Source organism: Rousettus aegyptiacus, unplaced genomic scaffold (genome assembly GCF_014176215.1).
Source record: "Rousettus aegyptiacus isolate mRouAeg1 unplaced genomic scaffold, mRouAeg1.p scaffold_m13_p_16, whole genome shotgun sequence".
Taxonomy (NCBI): domain Eukaryota; kingdom Metazoa; phylum Chordata; class Mammalia; order Chiroptera; family Pteropodidae; genus Rousettus; species Rousettus aegyptiacus.
The window spans coordinates 45,083,478-45,107,478 of record NW_023416291.1 but is presented as its reverse complement, the minus strand read 5'-3'; the positions used below and the strand labels follow the sequence as shown (position 1 = coordinate 45,107,478).

The 24,001-nt window shown below is 49.7% G+C and overlaps 1 protein-coding gene and 1 long non-coding RNA gene across 4 annotated transcripts; one reads left to right on the top strand and one right to left on the bottom strand.

Annotated features, from left to right (window-relative positions):
- The first annotated feature begins 63 nt into the window (after nt 1–63).
- LOC107509216 lies at nt 64–6,315 on the top strand. The gene is made up of 3 exons (XR_004954954.1): nt 64–197; nt 5,143–5,276; nt 6,270–6,315. It is a non-coding gene; the product is annotated as an uncharacterized LOC107509216 (long non-coding RNA).
- A 3,032-nt stretch (nt 6,316–9,347) lies between these two features.
- LOC107509212 (tumor necrosis factor receptor superfamily member 10B-like) lies at nt 9,348–24,001 on the bottom strand. Of its 3 annotated transcripts, XM_036233973.1 has the most exons (9): nt 23,503–23,999; nt 17,147–17,252; nt 16,138–16,251; nt 15,315–15,426; nt 14,097–14,353; nt 13,467–13,498; nt 12,852–13,034; nt 10,050–10,126; nt 9,348–9,588 (listed from the first exon to the last, which is right to left on the bottom strand). In XM_036233973.1, exons 1-8 carry the CDS (start codon nt 23,641–23,643, stop codon nt 10,052–10,054), a joined length of 1,020 nt encoding a protein of 339 aa, XP_036089866.1. In that variant the 5' UTR covers nt 23,644–23,999; the 3' UTR covers nt 9,348–9,588; nt 10,050–10,051. The 3 variants fall into 3 exon arrangements, with proteins under 3 accessions (XP_036089866.1, XP_036089867.1, XP_015997025.2); XM_036233974.1 differs by lacking the exon at nt 9,348–9,588 and having other exon boundaries at nt 9,595–10,126; nt 23,503–24,000; XM_016141539.2 differs by lacking the exons at nt 9,348–9,588; nt 10,050–10,126 and having other exon boundaries at nt 10,191–13,034; nt 23,503–24,001.

Genomic DNA, 24,001 nt, shown 5'->3' with positions numbered 1-24,001 from the left:
AGGAAGGGGGCACCAGCCTGTGGAGCCCTGAGATCTTTTCTGCACAGCCCTTGTCTTTGCGGTAGTGCAACGAAGTGACAGAAGGAACGGGGGAGGCTTTCCAGGCTCCACTCCGGGGCTGGAAGGAAGAGTTGTGGATGGAAGACAGCGGAGAAAGTTACTTTTGGACGACGACAGTTTTAACCTGTCTGCCAAAAGTGAGTTGGAGAGAGAGGGTGAGGGAGGGAGGAGGAAGGGGAGGGAAAGAGGAAAGAAGGAAAAATCCACCTGTTTGTCACTCCGTGGCTTGCAAGGCCTGGGACCGCTGCTCGAGGCCGCCGGGGCCAAGCACCGGGAGGGGCAGCGCGCGCGTCTCCCTCTCGGGCCGGCGCGTCCTGCCGGCCCGGGGAACCCGCTCGTCCCCGGACTCTGCCCGACCTGCCCGGCCACCCGGGCACCCCGGCAGGAACCCCGCGTCATGGCCCTGCCCCCCCCTCCCCTCCCGGCCACCAGGCGCGCCTTCCCGAGGCAGGAGCGGCGGTGGGGACTCACCGGCAGCAGGGCAGCTAAGGTGACGATCAGGGCCCAGGGGCCGCACAGCCCGGGCCCGGCTCCCCGCGCCGGCCCGCGGACTGGGGCGCGCCCCGCGCGGCCGCCCGAGGAAGCCAGCGCGCCGGGTCCCCGCAGAGCCATCGGGGATCGTGCGTGTTTCGTGGGGCGCGGAGGTCCTTGCTGCCTGCCGGGGGCGCGGGGGCCGGGGTCACCGTCTGCACCCCGCCAGTTCTTCACTTTAACCGCGCGGAAACGGTCTACTGGGGGACCAAGCGGCGGCGTCAACTCTCTGCAACAGGGGGACGGAAATTTCTCACGCGATTAATTCCCGGCTCCGGAGAGGAGCCCCGCGTCCGGAGGGCCCCTCGGGGAGAAGGTGCAGGATCGCGACGCACACTCCTGCTCAAGGCCTGGCTGGCCCCAGGACACAGCAGCGAGGCATGACTGAGCAATTTCCCCGTGTTTTGGTCCAGGGGCTCAGATTTCTTCTGCATTCCAGGACGCTTCTTCGGGTCATAACCAGAAGTTTCCTGTCTTCTTATCCTGCCCATGGTCAGCTCTGCCACTTCCCTGCCTGGCATGGGCGAGCTGACTCACAGCTGGCCAACATCCACCGCATGCGAACTCCAGGGCTCTGGTTGAGGACACTTATTATTACCATGGAGCCTTCTGTCCACAAATGCACAAGTGGTTGCTATAAATGTATTTCATGACACAGAACATGGCAATTTAAAACACCGTGTCCCCATAACCTCAATCCCGGCATAACATTTGCTCAGCACATGCCGGATGTCCACAAAATACACAGAAAACAATGGTTTCCCTCTCTTCTAACTCGTTCTTCAAGTTCTTGTTTTGTTCATTCAAAAATATATCTCCAATGTTTGTACATACATGTCTTTAGAAATCTCCTTCACTCCTTTTAGCAGTTAGAAAGATTTCCTGCATGGCAGGTGAGCCCCCAGTGAGGCTGTGGCGGGAAGCTTGGGGGAGAGCCCAGGGAAGGATGGAGATTGTGGTGGGGAACCCCCTGTCTCCCCCACTCTGTCCTTGATGGCAAGAAGTGGCCCCTGGAATCTTTCCGGCCTCCTGAAAACCGCACAGGCCACCCTGGAGGGAGCTGGCAGGCAGTGTGGAAGCGTCTCCTTCTGTGTGGGCAGCTGAGGTTGGGGGCTGTGGGAGCAGAGAGGGGACAGGGGCCTAAGGAGGCTGTCACTGCTCACTGACATCGTTCTGTATTGTTTCCGTTTTCTCTCAGTGGATATGTCTTTACCCTTCTTTTAAAAATCAACAGTGGTTAACCGGGATGGGGAGCTTATTGGATATTTCTCATTGCTTTTGTTTTTATTCCTTCTCTCTCTCTCTCTTTTTTTTTTAAACTGGTATTGATGCAAGAAAGGAATGGAACACTATAGTCTTGGTGAAAAGAGGTCAATGTCCACGTTCTAATTCAGCCAGTGACAAAGAAGGACCCCAAAACAAAAGGAAATGGGAGAATCGGTCACTAAATGTAGTTGGAGGAAGAAAAGTGACTCAGCACAATGATGTAACTCCACACCCACCCCTATCACAGCAAAAACAATCTCCATGTAGCTATTGCACTGTGTGCCTCAAACCAAGTCATTTTTAAAAGCCTCCTAATAAATGAGAGCCGTTCATCTTATCTACTCCTGGATGAAGGACTTTCCGAATTTATGACCACCGTCCCTGCCCCACCCCCCCGGTATGTCTATAGATTTAACCCCTTAAAATTTAAAACTTCTGAAAAAAATATATAAGACAGAAATAGAAACATACCAGGAATCTGTTACCTGAATTTGAGACAATGAATGACATCAGGTCTTTAACAAACAAGACAAAAGTTGTAAAAAGTTGATTAAAGTGACTCAAATAACTAGTAAGTATGTGACACACCAGACACCGAACCACAGGAATCAAACAACGAACTGGAGATGCGCGTGTAGCCGAATCGTTGTTTTCCTGGTTAGTAAAACAAAACAAAGCAGTAGTGAAGTCAGATCAAAACTGATGAGCTTTGGGTTGGAACAGAAACCGAGTGTGTGTGTGTGTGTGTGTGTGTGTGTGTGTGTGTGTGTGTGTTGGTGTGTAGAGCTGGGGCCGTGGGGCCTCCCAGGAACTCTAAGTGAGAAGGGGAGCCAGGGCACACACAAGGGGAGGGAAATGGGTGTCTGTGAGCTGGCAGGGCTGAGCCACCTGATCCGCTGACGAGGATGCAGAAAGGCCAGTGGGGAGAGAAAGTGTAGGTGGCCCAGGAGGCGTAGGATGCCCACAGGAGCAGGGCCACAGATGGACCCCAGCAACCACGGCCAGCTCAGCCCTCAGGGACCCACCGCCCCTTCCCAACTGCTCTGTCAGGGCTGGTCTGCACCGTGCAGGAGACCCGCCGGCCCAGGTGCAACCCAGGCACCAGCCTGGGAGGCCGGAGGGGAGCCAGACCGGGCTGGGGTCCCTCTCCCAGGGGGAAGGAGAGGGAGGGAGTAGATGCTGAAATTTTTGTGCCCACACACCTGACCCTTGGAAATCCAGAGTCAGAGCAGGACACCCACCCATGACCAGGAAGCCTGAAGGCACCAGGGGGAAGAGGAAGGAGTGAGAATATATATTAGGACACTTCAGTTACCTAAAGTAAAAGTTCATTCCGCAAATGCAAAGGTCCTCCATCAATAAAAGTGTACCATATCCATCATCTAACTAAAGAAATGAAAGCATCTGGTATTTGCTAAAATGAAACACCAATTTTGATTTTTAATACATCTCAGCGTAGGAGGCTGCTTCCGTAATGGGAAGAATTTCTCTATGACACTGAGAATCAACGTAATTCTTAATGGTTAAACACTAGAGGCTGAACGTTGTTTTGAAAGTTCCGGTCTATGCAGTGAAACAAACATGTGGCAGATTCCTGGGTGAAGCAGGAGGAATCGTCCTCGTTTTAGATACGACGATACTTTTAAATTCCTAAGGGTTCAATAATGGTACTGAAATGTCCATGGATGTCTGGATAAACATTTAAAACATAGAAGAAACAATAAATTAGAAAATGCAATTACAAGAGAATCCGTTTCCCTAGGATTATAAAACTTAAAATACAAAGAAAACAGCCTTGACAAAAAAATGTGAAATAATTTACATGAAGAAAAACACAAATCATTACTGAGTTACAATAAAATACTTGACTTGAGATGCTATCTTCTTTTAAGAAAAATATTGGAAAGTGATAATATCTTAATGCTTCCTAGATTACTTTTTAAAATTTAAGGTAAATTTAATAAACATTTCTATGATTTTTTTTTGAGGGAGTAGAAGAAATCTTAAGAAACAATTCAAAAGTTTACCTTAGTAAAATTATAAGTTTTGGAAACATGAGGAAAATGTATTTGCTCTATGAGATATTAAGTATATTAGAAATTTTCATTGGGAAGGGTATGCTATATAATAGAATGCCTTACACATAGATAAAATATCCAGATGTGCATATGCATGTGTAATATACAGGGATCAGCATAAAGATTTTGGCAAAGAAACATGAGAAATTCTGTGCAGTAGTTCCCCGAAATAAAGAGAGTCAGGGGAGCTGGGGGAGAGGGATGGAGGCCGCTGTTCTCTGAGAACTTTCTGTGCTACCTACATTTTCTCTCTTTCAACATGTAGTGACTTCTGTTTTTAAATGTTAAAGTAGTTCATCGGGATGGCAGCAATACCAGCCTTTTTAAACTTTGTTTTATTTTTTGACGTTTATTTTATTAAGTAAAAATGTGCGTTGATGTAAGTTGGGAACAAAAAGGGACAGTCTGGGTGGAAAGCGAACGATGTCTATAGAAACATTCGACCCGAGACCAAGGACAGACCCAACACAGAAGGCAATGAGAGAGTCAGTTCTGATTGGGAGAAGCAAACGGTGACGCAGAAATCGAGAGAGGACCTCACTTTACGTTGATGACAAAATAAATTTTATTTAAGATACAGCTACATGCCAAAAATTGACTCTCAAAAAATAAAGCTCCCCCAGGAATTAGAGGATTTCATTCTTTTCTCGTGTTGGGGGAAGTGTGCAGGGCTGTGGGAGAAGGTGTCACAAGCTCAGGAAGGACAGGGCTTGGCAAAGGGACAGTTGCCTTCTTACACTCAGCCCAGGCCCCCGGGCCACTTTAATGAGCCAGGCTCAGCCCTACAGGACAAATGGGACCGTGCCCTCCCAGGGCCTTGTTGTGGGAAGGAAGTCGATCCAAAGGGCCTGATGCCGCCAGGTCCTGGGGAAACCAACTCACTCTGTCCACACGGTTGGGGTTCACTCCATAAGCTAGAAGAGAAGGGGTGTCTGCCTTAGCAGGGGGGAGAGGTTGCTCAGCTGCTCCTCCCCCAACAAGGACAGTGCGAGGGATGGGGTATGGGCTGAGGATCAGACACTGAGCAAGCAGCCCTGGTGACAGGTGACGGGAGAGGGACAGTCCAACTCTGGGACACCATTCAGAGAGGGAAGGGAAGGAGGAAAAGTAAAAATAAACACGTATCAAATGTCTGTTGGGTTCTGCTCTGACCACAGCTGTATAAAGCCCCTGACCCTCTTCTCCTGGCTCTTGTCACCGAATATAGAGGCTGAAATTTTCTCTGCTCTGACTGGGGACCCTGAAGAACTGGTCCTTCCCTCGCAGACTTGGCCAGGAAGATGAGGTGACTGTCAGCCGTGCATGAGACAAGGACACTGATATGATCCCAACCCTGAAGGGGTGAGGTGGGTCATGGAGGGGGGATCACAGGGAAGGGGGTCAGAGCCAGGTCAGAGGAAAACAGGGGGATTTGCCATGTGGAGAGGAAGGATTTCCTGTCTGAGAAACAAAGCAGGAAGTGCGGGAGGTGGCAGAGAGTGCCAGCACCTCCCCATCCCCCCCTCTAACTTCACCTTGAAGGATGCGCCCCCTGTGATAATATGTCCAGAAAAACAGCAGCAGGAGACACAGAGACACGACTGTAACCCCGACTGCACCTCCAATCACCAGCTGTGCATGGCCGAGGAGGGAGGGGGAGCGGTGGTCGTCCCAAGCCGGTGGGCACTGGCTCCCCTGAACCGGGACCTCCCACTGTCCTCAGTACCTGATTCTCCCTTGACACACTTGAGGTCACACCAGAGGACACAGGGTCTGCTTGTTCATGAGACCCGCACTCGGCAGCAAAGGGTCAGCGCCCGAGGGTTTCTGAGAGGTCACTTAGTGCAAACCCCTATTTCAAGAAAGGTAGCATGAGAGGAAGAGGCGTGAACTCCCCTAGGTCGTGAAGCTGTTTAGCGGCCGGCCCTGGACTAGGAGCGAGATAACTTGACTTTCAATTCAATTTTGTACAACAGTTATAAAAAAACAAACAAACAAGCAAACAACAAAACAATAAAACCCCACACACCTCAGCGGCCTATGTGGCAACCCCGCCGCGACCATAGGAAAGAACTGGGAGGTGAACGTTCGCCCGCCGGCTCCCATGGGTTTGTCCCTAACTTGAGTGGTCAGGTGTGACTTTTCCTTCATATTGTTAATGTGTTGTATGGCATCGATTGATTTTTATGTGCTTAACCATCCGTGCATTCCAGGAAATCCCACCAGGTCCTAGTGTAGAAAGAAACCTTTGAATATATTGGTGAATTCATTTTCCTGGTTGCATTAGTCTGGTCAGCGTGAAAGGACATAATACTGTAGACTGAGTGGATTAAGTAAAGTATTTATTTCTGACAGTTCCGGAGGCTGGAGGTCTGAGATCAGGGTGCCAGCACGGTTGGTTCTGGCGAGTTCTCTCTTCTTGGCTTGCAGATGGCCACCTTGTCAGGTGAAGGGGACTGTGGTGTCTCTTCCTCTTTCCTTTTTTTCCTTTTTTTTTCTTACTTTTATTTATTTATTTTTTAAGTTATTTTACCCCATCTACCTTCCTCATTCCCCCTCTTTCTCTTTCTATAAAGACAACATTCCCATCATGAAACCTTGTCCTCATGACCTCATCAAAGCCTCATTACCTTCCAAAGGTCCCACTTCAAAACCATTACACTGGATATTAGAGCTTCAAAATATAAGTTTGGGGTAGGGGGACACAATTCAGTCCACAGCAGGAGTGATGCAAAAAATATAATGGTACAGAATAGCCTAGGTGGAAAGAGATCAACGTTTATGTGAACATTGCGTGGGTTCAGAATTAGTCACCCCAAGATAAGCCTCTGTGGTATCTGAAATGCCATATATGGGGTCTCCCTCTCACGTATACAGGGTTCACATAGGTACATATGTAATTAAATGGAGTTGTTTTCTCTTGTTAATCTGTCTCATGTTGGTTTGACCATTAGACCAGCCGAAAAACCTTGAAGGAAAAGAAAAGTTCCTTCCCATCGCATGACACTTTCCTAGTGACAAAGGAGGAAAAAGGAACAGAGAGAAATGGGAGAATCAGTAGTTAAATGGGGACGGAGCAATGAGACAGCGACTCAGAACAACTCAGAGACGCCTCATGTCATATAGTGTCACAAAGCAAATTCCATTTCTATCATGTAGTTATCAATTGTCTGATGTCGAGGGTTCCTGGGAGGGTGGTCTCAGGGCTTCAACATGCCATTAGGCCCTTGATTTTGGCCATCTTGAAGATGCATATTATCCTCCTCATCTTCACGGGGGGACCCTGCAGAAGGTTTATATGTGTGTTGGAGGGATGCAGTAAGGATCAAAGATCCTTAGAACGAAGGACATGAGTTGGAAAACTAGAGTCCTCCTCAAGGAGCCTCCGCTAGTGCTAGTTTGGGGAAAAGGAAAGAGTAGAACGAAGCAAGGTCAGGCCTGATTGTGAAGGAGGATTGTGAAGGATTAAGACAGCAGCTTGCGGACCCCCGTAGCTTCAGGGTGATTCTCAGAAGCAATGGGCAGGGACAAGAGGGAAGTGTCCAAGGGGGAGCAGCTCTACACCTGGCACCTTTGCACTATGGAAGAGTGAAAGGAGGGACCCTGTGGCCTCTCATTAACTCCAGGTGAGAGGGGGAGCCAGGGCCTAATGTCCACAGGGAGGAAAAATGGGTGTCTCTGAGCTGGCAGGGTTGAGCCACCTGACGCACTGACGAGGATGCAGAAAGGCCAGTGGGGAGAGAAAGTGTAGGTGGTCCAGGAGGTGTAAGAAGCCCACAAGAGCAGGGCCACAGATTGACCCCAGCAACCAGGGCCAGCTCTCCCCTCAGGGACCCACCGCCCCTTCCCAACTGCTGCCAGAGCTGGTCTGCACCATGCAGAAGGCCAGCAGGCCCAGGAGCAACCCAGACACAGCTGTGGAGGTGGAGGGGGAGCCAGGCCAGGGCTGGGCTCCCTCTCACAGGAGGAGGAGGAGGAGGGAAGAGGGGCTGAAGTTTAGTCCCCTATGAACCTAGCCCTTGGAAATCCAGAGTCACAGCAGGCAACCCACCCATGACCAGCAACCTGAAGGCATCAGCAGGAAGGGAAGGAGCGAGCCCCACACCTTGTACTCCTCAAGTCACTCAGAGCTGCTCCAGAGGAGAAGGGGAGAATAGGAAGGAAAAACAACACACCTCTTTCTATATAAGGTTTCACATTTATTTTGTTTATGCATTTATAAATATTAGTATTTTGTACATAACAGCTTTCCTTGTATTATTTGATGTATCCAACAAATTCTTCAAGGCAGGGACCTTCCACCAGAGAGAGGCATGAAAAGATGCCCAATCATTAAATAATACTAAAAAAGCACATTTGCATTGTGTATAAAGTAACGAAGAAGACAATTTCATGGCTTCTTGACACTTCTCTCTGGTGGAAGACACACAATAGACTTGTGAACAAAGAAATGAAATTGACAAACACTGATAAGGCTAATACTTTAGATGGGAACTCAACCTCTCTGAGAAAGGGAAACCCGAGTGATAAAAGTCGTGGTTCCACCTGAAGATACTAAGGCCAAGTATCCCGCACAGAAGGAACAGAAAAGGCAGGAAACACCTGTGTCCTTTAGGAAAAAGAGGAGACATCGGTTGGGGCCTCAAGCACAGTGGGAGAGCGGAGAGCACCAAGGCCGTGGGGTCCCCCTTCCTACAAACTCCATGGACATGATGCCCCAAAAGTGCTTTGGCAGTTCAAGTTTTGGCCCAGTCACCTCAGCTGCGTTGTCACACAACTAACAGCTGAGGGAGTTACTGAGGATTTTTAAAAAGCAGCAAAATGATACAAAGACAAAACCCTAATGTATTAGCCATACGAATACATACTCAGAGTATTTAAGATTTGGTATTATACATTGAGTTGTTTATGCAGAAGGCAAGTGCCCACAGATGCTTAAATAGCCAATCCAAAATGAATAAGGCAGTGCTGGGGCTCAGATTCACAAACTACCAGAAGTGAGAGGGCCCAACTAGTGCTACGTTAGCAAATATTTAACACAATCCGTGAGCACCGCCCACTCTTCCTCCCGGAGACCAGGGCAGCTTCCCACTCCCCTGAGGCCAGCGGGGCTGAAGGTTCAGTAACATGACCTGAAATGGCACCTGACATAGAACATATTTGGCACCTCAGATGTAACCCATCTCCTACCCTCCTCACCCATTTCCCTAGAGGAGAAGCAGGCCCACGCACAACCATCCAGTTCAGGGACACCTAGACACGGGTGGTCACTTGAAAACATCCACCCATAATTAAATTAATATAAATAATATGAATATTATATTAATGTCATATAAATATAATTAATATAAATATTATAATTAAATTAATAATTAAAAATTAATTAAATTAATATAAATATTCAGACTGCATGGGCCGCTTAACAGGAATATCTGTGACTCGAGCCGTCATCTGTCTCACTCAGCCACAGTCTCCTCTGGTGTTTACAGCCAGAAGTTGTGGAAACTTCTCTTTCTGTCATTGGAATCCTGGGCTGGGGAGACCAACGTGGAGTCTCATTGCTGCGGGGACCTCAGCAACTGAGCTGTCCCACCTGACTCTTAACCGTCACATAAGAGGTGTGGGACCAGTGGTTCCAAGTCTCTGCGTCTCCTACCAGTCTCGAGTTGGGCATCTAATCAACATACAAAAAATTATTGAAACATTTTATATTTCGTTTTCGAAAATTCTTTCAAAAATGGTATTTAGTTTACAGTACAGCTCTTCAAATTTGGCCTAGCCACAGGTCTAGTGCTTGGTAGCCTCCTAGGGCCAGCGGGTGCCTTGAGGAACAGCACAGCCCCTTAGGTGCCCTTGTTGTGGGTGAACCAGGCCTCGATCAACAAGGGAGGAGAAATGATGTGGATGGACCCAGAGCAAGTGTAGAACACTGTTGTGATTGGACGGAATGGGTACGTAGGAGAGGCAGAGGAACGGCACGAGAATTTAGTGTTCTAATTATCCAGTCACAAACAGCATAGGCCCCCTGCTTCTAGTATCTACAGATCTTAGCTGCCATAAGAGCTATGAGGAGGGCAGTTGGACACATCCCTCGACCCTCCGCTCCTGCTCCACTGCCCCCAACAAAACACTCACCTTCATTGGGGTCCTACACCATTGCTGGAAACAGCTGCTTGCTTCTCATCTGAGACTCTTCTAGCTCCTGCTGGTCCCTATAAATACAGTGGAGAATACCCTTGGTTTGAGTCGGGACATCTGGATTTCAGAAGTGAGCGTGACAACCAGCTAGCTGTGTGACCCAGGGCAGCCACGTCCCCTCCTGGGCCTCTGTGGAGACAGAGAAGAACCTCCCACCCTTCGCCCCTGACAGGCTGTGTGCTCATGGAGGCCCATGTTCCTTGTGGTAAAGCTCAGTCCTTAAGGGGCTGTTCCAGCTCTGGCAACTGTGTACACCTGAGTAGCCATCACCCAATCAAGACAAGGAGCCTTCTCAGCAGCCCAAGCAGCCGCCTTCTGCCCCTCCTAGTTCATTCCCACCTCCCCATCAGGGAACAGTCACTCCGTCCCAGGCATTTATGTGACTCAAATGAAGAATACATACGATGGCATTTGGGGAAATCTAAGTAAGGGTTTCTTTCTTGAACGTGAAGGTGTCTTGATTATAACAATGGTTCAAAACAATAGTCTAAAGGAAATAAAAGCCTCGCATATTCTCCAGGGACACTAAAAAGCACTTGGTAAATTTAAAGACCAATTCTGTGATTTAAAAACACCTCGGAAGTAAAAGCTGCATCCGTAATAATGAGGCTCCCCATGTGAATCCAGGGCCAATGTCGTTCCCACAGGTGGCACTGGAGGCCTCCTCGACCAAGTTCAATCCAAACTAAAACGCCTGCCTACTCCAAGCGTCCCAGAATATTGCTCTGGACTTCCCGACCCTTGCAGCGAGAAGCGAAACAGAAGCACGAGGCGGGAGCTCTGAAGGGAGCAGAGAAAATAGTCACCATTTCACATATGACCGTGTCCTTACGGAACTCTAAGGACTGAACCACAACGCTTAAATGTAGCATGTGCGTGGATGAATGTTACAACTGCAGCAGGCGGCAGAGCAGGAAAGAGCATCACAGCACCGTCCAATGCACACGGTTCCAGAACACGCGTACTGCAGAGACACAGCACGACGAGCAACAGGAGGAATTTACTGACAGGAAAGGGCGCGCCTGGCTGCGGTATTCGAGAACTCTTGACTTGAAATGCTATGTCCTTTCATAGGAAAAATGTTGAATATAGAAAAGTTTCCTCTCAATTCATAAATTTAAGGTAACAAAATGATGTCGTTGAAATTTTAGAAGGAAGAGGAAAGCTGATACATAATTTTAAACTTCATCTGGGTAAAAATAATAAACTTGGAAAATGTGGGGATGCAGAATTTTCTCTACCAGATAGTAAAACATTAGAAAGTTTCATGGTGGAGTATTATAAATAATAGACTCTCTTTTGCATAAATAAAATATGCAGGTATACGTATGCATGTACACACACACTCACTCGCACGCAGAGATAGCATATATATAAAGACATTGGCAAAGAATTATAAAAAATCATCTCTCGTTGTTAAATGAAATTTTAAAAAGCCAGGGGCCGGGGAGGAGCCCGGACGCTGTCACCCCTCGCTGAGAACCTCTCTGTACTACGTAAAATTTCTTATTGTGGATGTGTATTAACCACTTTGAAAATGTGTCAAAGCGATATTATTGTAGGAATTATTGACCATTTCTGCTGGTTGGCTTCCTGTTTTATAACTTGTCTTCATGAGTTTTTAAATGAGGAATCAATACGAGAAAAGAACAGAAAGGAAAACTAGAGGTGAAGAGAGATGTCTGCCATACACCCGCTTCACAGGTCACACAGGAGGGAGAGAGGCAGATGAACACGGGAGAATCAGCACCTCACTGGAGTCCTGGGCAGGAGACAGAGCCTCGGGACACTTCAGGGAGCTCTCACGTCATGTCATGTGGCAAAATAAACTTCACTTTCATTATACAGCTATATACTATAAATCAAATCATTTTTAAACGCTGCCTAAGAAATTAGAGAAACTTATCTTTTACTGCAGAAGTACTTTCAAAACTCACGAGCAATGAAAAAATATGTATCAGTGGATTAATTACTTAACCTATAAAATTCTGCACATTAAAATATTAGGCCAAATGAAAGAACAAACTTGTGTGACTGCAGGGGCGTGACAGCATGTCTCGGATAGACTCTCAGAGATGTGACAGCAATCATTTCCAAAAACGAAGACAAGCAAGTGCAAGTCGTTTTTTCCCTGGATATCAAAAAGAATACTAATGTCATATCAAACCTGTTGAATGGATATGAAATAAAACTGTGGATGTCTGTGTGTGTGTGTGTGTGTGTGTGTGTGTGTGTGTATGCAGTAAAAAGAACTTCTACCCATCGACAAAAGAATTTGACTTCCTCTAGGAAGCCATTCAACAAGTGTGATCAGAAATTGGGACAAATATTTATTTTCAGATGGATTCATCTTAATCTTGAAATAAATGTAAAATTCTGAAATTTATGAAGAATGACTAAAATTATGTAACAATCAGGCAGTGAAATGTTACGCAGCCCTAATGCCGTCATTCAGCAGGCATGGAGCGCCCACTCCGGGCCGGCCCTGTTCCAGACCCTGAGGATGCGGTGACCACACTACAGACAATGAGACACGGACAGTCCACAGAGCGACGGTCCACACACCAGGGTGGCGGGCGCCCCGCGCAGCAGCCCCTTCCCCGCTTAGGGTCCCGGTCTCCCTCCACCACCACGTCCCCAGGGGACAGGACACCTGAGCGGCATCGGCCTTTCCCTGTGGCCACCACAGTCCTGGGCACGCAGAGGGGCCAGGATGCTGCACGGCCACCGTCCACTCACCAGCAGACGCTTTGCTTCCTCTGGGGACAGTGCGATGACCTCTGTCAGCTCCGCGTGCTCCTGCTGTTCCAGCTCCTGCTCAGAGTCCAGGGTGGACTGCGAGTTCCTGCTGCTCACGATCTGGTTGTGGGCATTGTCGCGAGCCCCGGGCCCTCTCGGAGGACATGAGCACCAGAAAAAGAGCTTGGGAAGGCAGAGAGCTGACTCAGGAGCCCACACCCAGGCTCCCTGCAGGGTCTCAGGGGGCACAGTAGGTTCTCCTGCCCCTTGTCCTCCCCAGGCTGTCCCCTCAGGCTGGCACAGGCTCAGCACATCCAGGACTCTGCTGCTGGCACCGGGACCCTGTGCTACGCTACGGGGGTTCAGCACCCGTGCCTGACACCCTCATACCCCAGGGAGCAGGGCTGTGGGTGAAGGTGTCACAAGCTCAGGAAGGACAGGGCGTGGCAAAGGGCCAGCTGCCTTCTTACACTCAGCCCAGGCCCCCGGGCCACTTTAGAGAGCCAGGCTCAGCCCTACAGGACAAATGGGACCGTGCCCTCCCAGGGCCTTGCTGTGGGAAGGAAGCACTTCCCGAGGGCCCCATGCCGCCAGGTCCTGGGGAAACCAACTCACTCTGTCCACACGCTTGGGGTCCACTCCACAAGCTAGAAGAGAAGGGGTGTCTGCTTAGCAGTGGGGAAGGGTCGCCAAGTGGCTCCTCACCCCCCACAAGGACTGTGAGAGGGCTGGGGTGTGGGCTGAGGATCAGACACTGAACAAGCAGCCCTGGGGACAGGTGACGGGAGAGGGACAGTCCAACTCTGGGACACCGTTCAGAGGGGGAAGAGAAAGGGGAAAAAGTAAAAATAAACGCGTGTCAAATCTCTGTTGGGTTCTGCTCTGACCACAGCTGTATAAAGCCCCTGTCCCTCTCCTCCTGGCTCTTGTCACCAAATACAAGGGCTGACCTCCTCTCTGCTCTGACTGGGGACCCTGAAGAACTGGTCCTGCCCTCCCAGACTTGGCCTTGGAGATGAGGTGACTGTCAGCCGTGAGACAAGGACACTGATATGATCCCAACCCTGAAGGGGTGAGGCGGGTCATGGAGGGGGGATCACAGGGAAGGGGGTCAGAGCCAGGCCAGAGGAAAACAGAGGGGTTTGCGATGTGGAGAGGAGGGATTTCCTGTCTGAGAAACAAAGCAGGAAGTGCGGGAGGTGGCAGAGAGTGCCAGCACCTCCCCATCGACCCGGCCCACCTCACCTTGAAGGATGCGCCTCCTGCGACGACATGCGCAGGATACCAGCATCAGGAGACACAGGGATCCAACGGGAACTCCAATCTTTAATGCTAAATCGCCTGAGGAGGGAGAGGGAGCGGTGGGCGGCCCAGGGCTGGTGGTCACTGGCTCTCTGGGAACTGGGACCTTCCCACTGTCCTGGGTACTTGATTCTTGGTCCACACACTGCAGGTCATTCTGGGAGCTACAGTTACTGGTAATGACCTTCCCCTCGGGGCACCTAGGTACGGACAGGAGAGGATGTGAAAAGATTCTGTGAGGTAAGAAAAGGAAAAAGAGGGTGCAAGCACCCACCCAGTGTCCCCTGACCAGAGTGGAGGAAGAGCAGGCTTCTCCTGTCTGCACAACGGGTCCCCTCACCCCCTTGCTGGGTTGCAGAAGGAGCCGGGCGTGGCACTTCAGCCCGTAGGGCTCCCACACAGTGTTCAGGGCGGCACCCTCAGGAGCTGGGCCTTCTGGTGAGGCTGCCCTGAGCTTCCCCAGGCAGCAGGGGGAGCCTGCGGGAGGGGCCATCTCAGTCCAGGTCAAGGGTCAGAAACCCTGTGGGCATGAGCTGAGCCTCACCCTTCAGTCAGCCTTTAATACAGGCACCTCTTTGTTCCCCCTGTTGACTGTCCCTACAATCACAGCCAACACTGGAGGTCAGAGAAGAGCAAATTACTCTTGGCCCCTAAATTCAAGAAATAAGGGAAAGATACATCTTATGGAGTTCACGGGTCCTGGATTAGGGAACCCTGAAGGACCTACAGGCTCTGTCTTATTATGACACTGTAGGCCGTGGGGACTTCTGTCTTCATGGACCCTTTCCTGAATAATAAAGTATTTTAGAGTATTTTCTGACTGAATTGGAACAGATTCAGGTTGGGGTCTATTTCATTTTATTTTCTTGAGATTTCAAAAAACAAAGAAGGTCTATTATGTCGGAGGGCTCCGAAAGGTATCATGGGCCCTACGAAGCAGTCTATCGCGCAAACAGAAAACTCATCCTGCCGGGCGGACACCGGGCAAGGAGGTGTGGGCAGGGCGCGCGGCGGAGGGCACGGTGAGGACACGCGGATAGCCGAGGAGGGGCCGCTGGACGCTCAGAAGACCCCACAGGCACAGGGAAGATCTGGGGGCGGGGGGGGGGTCTCCGTGGGGTTCCCCTGAGTTGCTGGGGCCCCCTGGCTGCCACGTCTCACCCACTGCTGCACGGCCGGCACAGCTCAGGGGAATTTCCTTCGCGGTAAGTGCCAGGTTTGCACTGACACACCGTGTCCGCGGTCCTCGTGCATGAACGAACCTGCTCTTCACCTGGAGACACAGGACAAGGCGTGGGGTGTGCGCTTCCCCACGTGGCCCTCTCCCCTCCTCACCGCCTCTCTCCCCACCCACTCACTTCACCAAATAATTTAGGGGACCATTATCTGCACACAAAAGAGCCACCGTTCACCCGTCACCAATAAAGGCGTATAAAAAAGACCGCAATTCATTATTTATTACATCAGGATTGAGAGGAAATATCTGTTAGCTCATGGGGTCACCAAGAAGGGCAGGGACCCTGGATGGAGAGGAACCCTTGGGTGACTTCCTCAAACCTAGCTCTGCTGCAGAGGCAGAGGGGCCTTAGGCCATGAAGGCTGAGGGAGGCGGAGCACCCGCCAGGAGCACGGAGCACGGGGCTGAGAGGGGCCTGGCCCGGGAGCAGGTCCTGGTCCCCGCTCCAGACAGCACTTCTCCACACAGCCACACCTTCTGTGCTGTAACCATAGAGTGCCCCCATCGAGGGACAGACTGTCACCTTCTTTCCAACTGATAGTCTGAGAGATTTATGCCCATGTGACATGCATTATAAAAATAATTTCTGTTTTCATTTTATTATATTGACCTATGCCATATCATAAAAAAGGGTACGGTGGAGACCAAGGTGGCCTGAAAATCAGGTTTCTGAGTCCCCGTTTGATACAATTCCCAACTCGTCCCCCACCATCCTAACTGTGGGCAGAGGGTCCCCATGGTCTCTACCTGGGTAGCACTGAGAACACAATCGGCAGGCTGAGAGGTCGTTCGTATAATTGGTGAAATCCACGCCATCTCTGCACGACATACAGTCTCCAGTGTATTCCGATAAGTAGAACCCTGGGAACGGAGAGAAAAGCTGGTTAGTGAATCCTCAGAGGACTCCCGCAGGCTGGCCGTGGTGGCTGGGGACGCCGCTGTGGGCCGTGGGCCGTTAGCGGAATCCGAAGAGGGAAATCCACTCTACTCGGCCTTACCCTTTACTCGTTTCTGCATCTACCACATACCTTAGACCAGTACTGCCCACAGAAATGTATCACAAGCCATACGTGAAATTCAAATGCATAGTTGCCACGTAAAAAGAGTAAAAAGAGACCCAATTAATTTCAACTATGTATCTTCTAACCTAAAATATCCAACATAGTATCATTGCAACATGTAACCAATATAAAACATTGAGATATTTTCTTTTCCTTAAATTTTTCACACAGATAATGAAACCCATGCTCCCTCCACAGTGTCCAGGCTCCTGTGTGATTTGTTCCCACTTGTCCTTGTGACCCCTTTATCCCCCACTTACCCCAACTGCCCCTCAGGTTTGCTCACACAAGCCCAGCTCTTGCCCCTGGGACCGTGGTTCCCTCGGGGGCCCTGTGAGGACCACTCTGCCTGGCTCCCTGCACCAGAGGCAGTGGCTCCCTGCGTCAAAGTCACCATCCCGTCACCATCCCTGGAGGCCTCGCCACCCCGGGCTATCCCACCCGCCCCTCATCATCCTCACAGTTCCTATCTCGTCCCTCTGACCGTCACGGTCATCTGTCTGACTGCTGCCACCCAGAAAGGAGAGCTCCGGCCGGGCAGGGGCCTCGCGCCCTCTGCTAGCTCAGTGCCCGGCACACGGAAGGTATGTAATAAACACCTGCAGATCAAGAACCAGGAACTGTGGGAATCAGAGGGCCGGCAGGACATGGAGACAAGGGTGGGCCGAGGGGTGCGGATCAGTCTCAGAATGTACCTGGCGGGCACCACTTAGTTGAGGGGCTCCTCCTCAATGCCTGTGGGGCAGTGAGTTGCTGGTGAGCTCTGTCCTGCCCGTTGGCTGTGGCCGAGGCAGACAGGACCTGTGGGACAAAGTAGGGACAGGCGTGAGTGGCTTCCGGACTCTCTTCCCTCCCAGAATCCCTCTCATGTTCCCTTCACCTCAACTGCCAAAAGCAGACAGAACTGGCTGGGATTTTCTTCCCGCTTTCTCATTCTTTCATGTTGATTTTGTCCATTGGCATTTAGTGCCAGCAAGTAATTTATACTTAAAAAAGTTTCCAATATTATTTTCTCTTATAATCAAACAGAATATATTTTTCTAGGAAACATGGGCAAGGAAAGTTTTTATAAGACTAGGAAAACCATGTGTGATCTTCTCAGAGACAGCATTTATTATTTTGTCTTTTTAATTCTTTCATTTGACCATCTGTCTCTTTCTCACGCACACACACATTTTACCGATAAAGGTTAACACTACGTGCACACATTAGGCCATGAACTTCCGGTGCTAACCTGACAGCTGCCCCCAAAAGGAGCCCGTCGATGTCCCACAGAAGACCAGTGAAGCAAAAGGAAATCGCGACATATTTGGGTCCGGATCCCTGTGATAAAAATGACACCCTGGGGACAGTCAGGGAAACCTGAAGAGGGTCTGCCGTCATGCGGTTAATGTCCTGAGTGGGAAGGTGGCATTGCGGCTCCGGGGCAGAAGGTCCTCATTTGTGGACACACACACTGAGGCATTCAGTCGTGCTCTTTGGTATGTCAAAACCTATGTTCAAATGGGTCAGAATACAAGGTTTTCGTAGAGCCTTTGCAACTTTTCTTTAACGTGGGAGTGTTTTAAAGCAGCAAATTGACTGATGAGTTCAAAAAACTTAATATGACTTATGATTTAACCCGGCAAGATTTACAAATTGTGTTATTCCTACGTTGTACCACAGAAGAAAAACACAGACTTATTGCAGAAGCTGGGGTCACGCTGACAGCACTGCTGCCCACCGTGAGGGCCGCGATGGCCCCCCGACGGGAGGGGGCGCGGCCCCTGACCAGGACTCCCAGGCCAGTTACCAGAGGGGGCTTGGGGTCCAGGACGCAGGAACCACATAACGTCCAGCATAGACGGATGAACAACTGCTTTACCGCGCCTGATAATATGACAATATCTGAGGGGTCACCCGAGGGAAAGATGAAAATCCGGCCTCATGTCAGGCCCTCTCCTGGAAGCCCTCAGAAAATATACCAACTCGGATCCCACAACACCAGAGGGACCAATGTTACCAGGCACCCATTTTATCTCCAAGTCGGCCCCTGACATAGGACAAAATTACAAACGTCCTCCAGGGCCCCGGGCCCCTATGAACCCGCTTTTACACCTAGCCTTTCCTGCCTGTAGTAATCAGGACAGGGCAGCGGGAGCGGAAAAGGCTGAGACATAGACGAAAGCCTCACACGTTAGCCGCAGCCAGGAGTCCCCACCGCCTCAAGGAGCCCTCCTTTTGGATGTGAAATGACAGATCCTGACATGAGGGGACCATCAGCTTCCCTCACCCGTAAGGCTCTTGGCGGTAACCGCTGCAGCCAGCGCGGGCTGGAAGGACAGCGGGGAAAAACTGCTCACGAATGGGGATAATAGCTAAGGCTTTATAAGAAGCCACAAAAGGTCCTGATACTAAGTCCCCTCTTTGCAACTGGTCATGTGAAGTTGCTTTCAATACTCTTAAAGAAAGTTTAGGAACACAGCTCCTGCATTAGGCCTTCCAAATTTGGAAAAGTCATTTACTCTTTAGCCTTAAAACAAGGGATAGCTTTGGGACTGCTGACTCAAAAGTCAAAGGACACTCCAAGACCAATGGCCTAATTTACAAAACGATTAGATCAGGTAACTTTAGGTTGGCCCCGCCGCTAACGAGTTGTAGCAGCTACGGCCGTGTTAGTAGAAGCAGCTTCCAAACTGACTTTAGGACAGCATTTTGAGGTACTAACTCCCCATCAATCACAAAGTGCATTAGAGATCAAGGGACATCAATGGTTAATGGGAAGATGCTTATTGAAATATCAGGCCCTCTTATCAAATACTCTTAATGTCATTCTCAAGGTCTGTCAAAGGCTAAACCCTGCCACTTTGAGGCCACCTGGATTTAGAGACCTTTCTCCACCACTGTGTTGAGACTATGGAAGGAATTTATTCTAGAGGAAATGATCTCAAAGATGAACCCTTATTCAATCTGGATGCTGAACGGTTCTCAGATGGATAGTTTCGCGAAGGGCTCAGGAAGGCTGGATGTGCTATTGTAAGCCTATCAGATGTCACGGGGGTTAATGTTTTACCAGCTAACATCTCTGCTCAAAAAGAATTTACTGCCTTTATTAGGGCACTACAATTGGAAAAAGGACTCAGACTAAATATGGATTTATGGCATTCCATGGACACATCGCCATTTGGAAAAACGAGGCCTCCTTACTGCAAAGAGCGCCCCGACTGAACACAAGGCTGAAGTTGTACAGCTCTTAGAAGCGGTGACTGGGCCTCGAGAAACAGCGGTCATTCACTGCAGGGCGCACCAGAAGGGGATTCAGACGTACTCAGGGGAAGCAATCTAGCAGATGAAACAGCCCGAACTGTGGTAAAAGCCAAGCCCCCTACCCAGCAGCCCTTATTCCCAACGGGCAGGCACAGCAGCCCTATCTCAACTTTGAAGAAGTTATTGAACAGACTTTCATCCCTCAACGTCCCCTCGAGAATGGGGGAAAACAGAATCCCTGAGGCGGGAATAATAGAGGAAAGAGGCATGAGAACTACACAAACTGACTGAGCATTAAACCAGGCTGTACTCAGAGCCTGCCGTGCGCAGCTGGACACGGAACCCGGCTGATCGGCACACGAGGAGCCCGGACGCTCTCTAGGCAGGTGTCGGGCTTCAGTCCCAGCTTCGGGAGATTCACCCCATCCCGCACCAGCACTGCCTGGGCCTACAGTTTTCTTCATGATAAGCTTCTACATGACGAATTCCAATTTATAAATAGGTACAGGATAATTCAGATTACATTTCTATTTTGTGTCCATTTCCTAGGTAGTATTTGTCCAGGAATTTGTCCAATTCATCCAAGTTGTTTAATTTCTTGACAGAAAATTTATTCCTAAGTTCCTCTTTATATCTTTTTAATGGATGCAGAGTTTGTGGTGACAACCATCATAAATTCTTAATGCTGGTATTTCACACTTTTTTCTGTGTTAGTCTAGTTAAGAGTTTATTGATTTTGTTGAGCATTTCAGAAAATCAACATACTGTCTTGTCAGTACTTTTCTTTATATTTGTGACATAATAAAAAAATATACATGTTTGGTCTCTGCACCCAGCTCCTGAAACAGTGGTCCTAAATACTGTATTAACTGCTCACAAACCTCATTTCTTTAACAGTTTTTTCTCCCTGATTCAAGGTGACTTTGCTGGGATAATGGCATGTGACTCACTTGCTTTTACCCCAGCCCCTTATCCTCCATATGCTGGCACCTTTAAGCCTCAGGACAAAAAGCTGAACGGATCTTCAGGTCTACAGTCATGAGGACAATAGGTTTGGTGGGACTTTAGATTTAAGGATAGCATCTTGGCTTTAGGTGGGTTTCAGCTCCAGGCCCACTGAGACAGAACGGCAACCCCACCCCCTACAGGACCAGATGAAGTGGCGCCAAGATCAATTCCAGAATCGGACACAATGATCAACTACCTCACCCCTCTCAGACAGTACAATCAGCAGCATCCACGACACCAAATCCCTCAGTTTCTATCACTGATGCTTTTTCCCCATTCAATCTGTATTTCTGAGATACCCAGGGAGCCAGGCCTTTGAGCGGTAGTTTGCTTGTGTCTCTGGGATTTGCAACTCTCTAATAAACCTTGCTTTCTTTGCCGCAAAACCTGCATGTAACTCTACATGGGCTTAGACCCTGCAGGCAGACAGATCCCAAGGTTGTCCTGACAACACCTTGCAATTTCCTTATCAATGAGGGTGATAGGAACTTCTTTTGTTCTAATGAGGCCGCTCTAGGTGGTCTCCTTATCAGTTGCAGGATGGGCACTGGTCACCAGAAAGACCAGGCTCGGAAAGTTCAGCTGCACTCCCTCCTTTCAGGGGAGGATTGATTCAATAATTGGAGATGCCTACATGATAAAACCTCCACAAAAATCACTAAAAGAAGGGGTTCAGAGAGCTTCCAGGTTCGTGAACATATCTCCACGTTGGGCGGTGGTGCACCCCAACTCTACAGAGACAGAAGTTCCAGAATTTGGGGCCCACCCAATCCTCACCAGATACTTGTTCATCGGGCTTGTTTATCTGTACCTTTCATAATAATAGGTAAATGTGTTTACCCGAGTTCTGTGAGCTGTTACAGCAAGTTATCGACCTGAGAGGAGGGTCGTGGGAACCCTTGATGTATACATAAGTCTGACAAAAGTGTGGGTAACCTGGAAGCCTACTAATTGAGACTTATGTCTGAAGTGGAGGCCATCTGTGGCACTGAGCCCTTGACCTGTGGGGTCTGCACTAACTCCAGATAGAGTAGGATAATCCTACTGATTTCTAGTTCTTCTTGTTATTCATTTGGTTTAAATTACACTATTTCTAAGGTTGATTAATGTGGGTCTTTTGGTCATAGATTTTACATACTCTTTTAAAAATAGCTTTAATAAAATATAATTCACATAATCATTGTAATTATTCTTATGAATAACCCACTTAAGGTATACATTTCAATTGTTTTACCATATTCATAGAGATATACAACCTCCCCTAGAATCAATTTTAGCACATTCTCATAACTCCCAGGGTGACTCGATACCGTTCGCAGCCACTCCCTCTGCCCCTTCACTCTTTCATTACAAACCCTGAAAGCCACACTTTTTCATCTAAGTGCGGTTTTAGCAACACTCACGGTTTTGATGTCTTATAGTTTCATTGCTCTATTTATTGTTCAAGTGTTTTTAAGTTCCATTTTGATTTCTTCTTTGAACCATGGATTATTTTAGTGCATTGCTCAAGACCCCAGTTTCGGGGGTCTTTATATTGTTACTGATTTCCAGTTTCGTTTCATTGAGATGGAGAAAATGCCCTATATGATTTCCCTCATGTCATTTTCATTGAGCTTCATTCTACAGTCAGGATACAGTCTGTCTTGGTGAGAGACCCGCGTTCACAGAAGAGAACGAGTCTTCAGAAGCTGTTGCATGTCTGCTCTGTGAATGTCCATTAACTCAAGCTGGTCGATAGTGCCCAGAGCCCATAACTTACTGAGTTTTCATCTACCCCTTCCCTCAATTGCTGGCTATAATCTCTTTTCATCCTGATGACTTTTTCCTTCATGTATTTTGAAATCGTATTAGTCATAGACACACATATGGTATTTTGAAATGTATTAGTCACATACACACTCCCTGATAAGTCAACGCTTTTCACATTACCTCTTTCTCTCTATAACAGTCTTTGTCTTGAAATCAACTTTACCTTATGTTAAGGCGGCCAGCTGACTTCTTACCCTCACTCTTTGAATGTTATACCTTTTTCCATCCATTTCCTTTCCATTTGTCTGTGTCCTGCTTTTAAGTTCATCTCAAATAGACAGTACATAGTTGGGTTCTTCTGTCTCGTCCTCCCTAACCATTTCTACCTGTGTACTGCAGCATTTAGTGGATTTAAAGTAAATGCGATACTGATATTGCTGAAATCAGTGAACACACTTCCACTCCTAAAGGAAGGGGGCGCCAGCCTGTGGGGCTGTGAGATGACTAGTCCTTCCTACACAGCTCTTGTCTTTGCGGTCAAGCATCATAAGTGACTTGTCTTTGTGGTTGTGAAACAAAGTGACAGGAAGAACGGGGGAGGCTTTCCAGGCTCCACTCCGGGGCTGGAAGGAAGAGTTGTGGATGGAAGACAGCGGAGAAAGTTACTTTTGGACGACGACAGTTTTAACCTGTCTGCGAAAAGAGAGTTGGAGAGAGAGGGTGAGGGAGGGAGGAGGAAGGAGAGGAGGAAGGAGAGGGAAAGAGGAAAGAAGGAAAAATCCACCTGTTCGTCACTCTGTGGCTTGCAAGGCCTGGGACCGCTGCTCGGGGCCGCCGGGGCCAAGCGCCGGGAGGGGCAGCGCGCGCGTCTCCCTCTCGGCCCGGCGCGTCCTGCCGACCTGGGGAACCCGCTCGTCCCCGGACTCTGCCCGACCTGCCCGGCCACGTGGTCACCCCGGCAGGAACCCTGCGTCGTGGCCCTGCTCCCCCGTCCCCTCCCGGCCACCAGGCGCGCCTTCCCGAGGCAGGAGCGGCGGTGGGGACTCACCGGCAGCAGGACAACTAAGGTGACGATCAGGGCCCAGGGGCCGCACAGCCCGGGCCCGGCTCCCCGCGCCGGCCCGCGGACTGGGGCGCGCCCCGCGGAGGCACCCGAGGAAGCCAGCGCGCCGGGTCCCCGCAGAGCCATCGGGGATCGTGCGGGTTTCGTGGGGCGCGGAGGTCCTTGCCGCCTGCCGGGTGCGCGGGCGCCGGGGTCACCGTCTGCGCCCCGCCAGGTCTTCACTTTAACCGCGCGGAAACAGTCACCCGGGGAACCAAGCGGCGGCGTCAACTCTCTGCAACAGGGGGACGGAAATTCCTCACGCGATTAATTCCCGGCTCCGGAGAGGAGCCCCGCGTCCGGAGGGCCCCTCGGGGAGAAGGTGCAGGACCGCGACGCACACTCCTGCTCAGAGCCCGGCCGCGCGGACGGAGCAGCGGGGGGACAGTGGCGCGGTCCACGTGCTCGTTCTGTTAGAGTCCAGCGAGGTGACCGATCCTGCCCG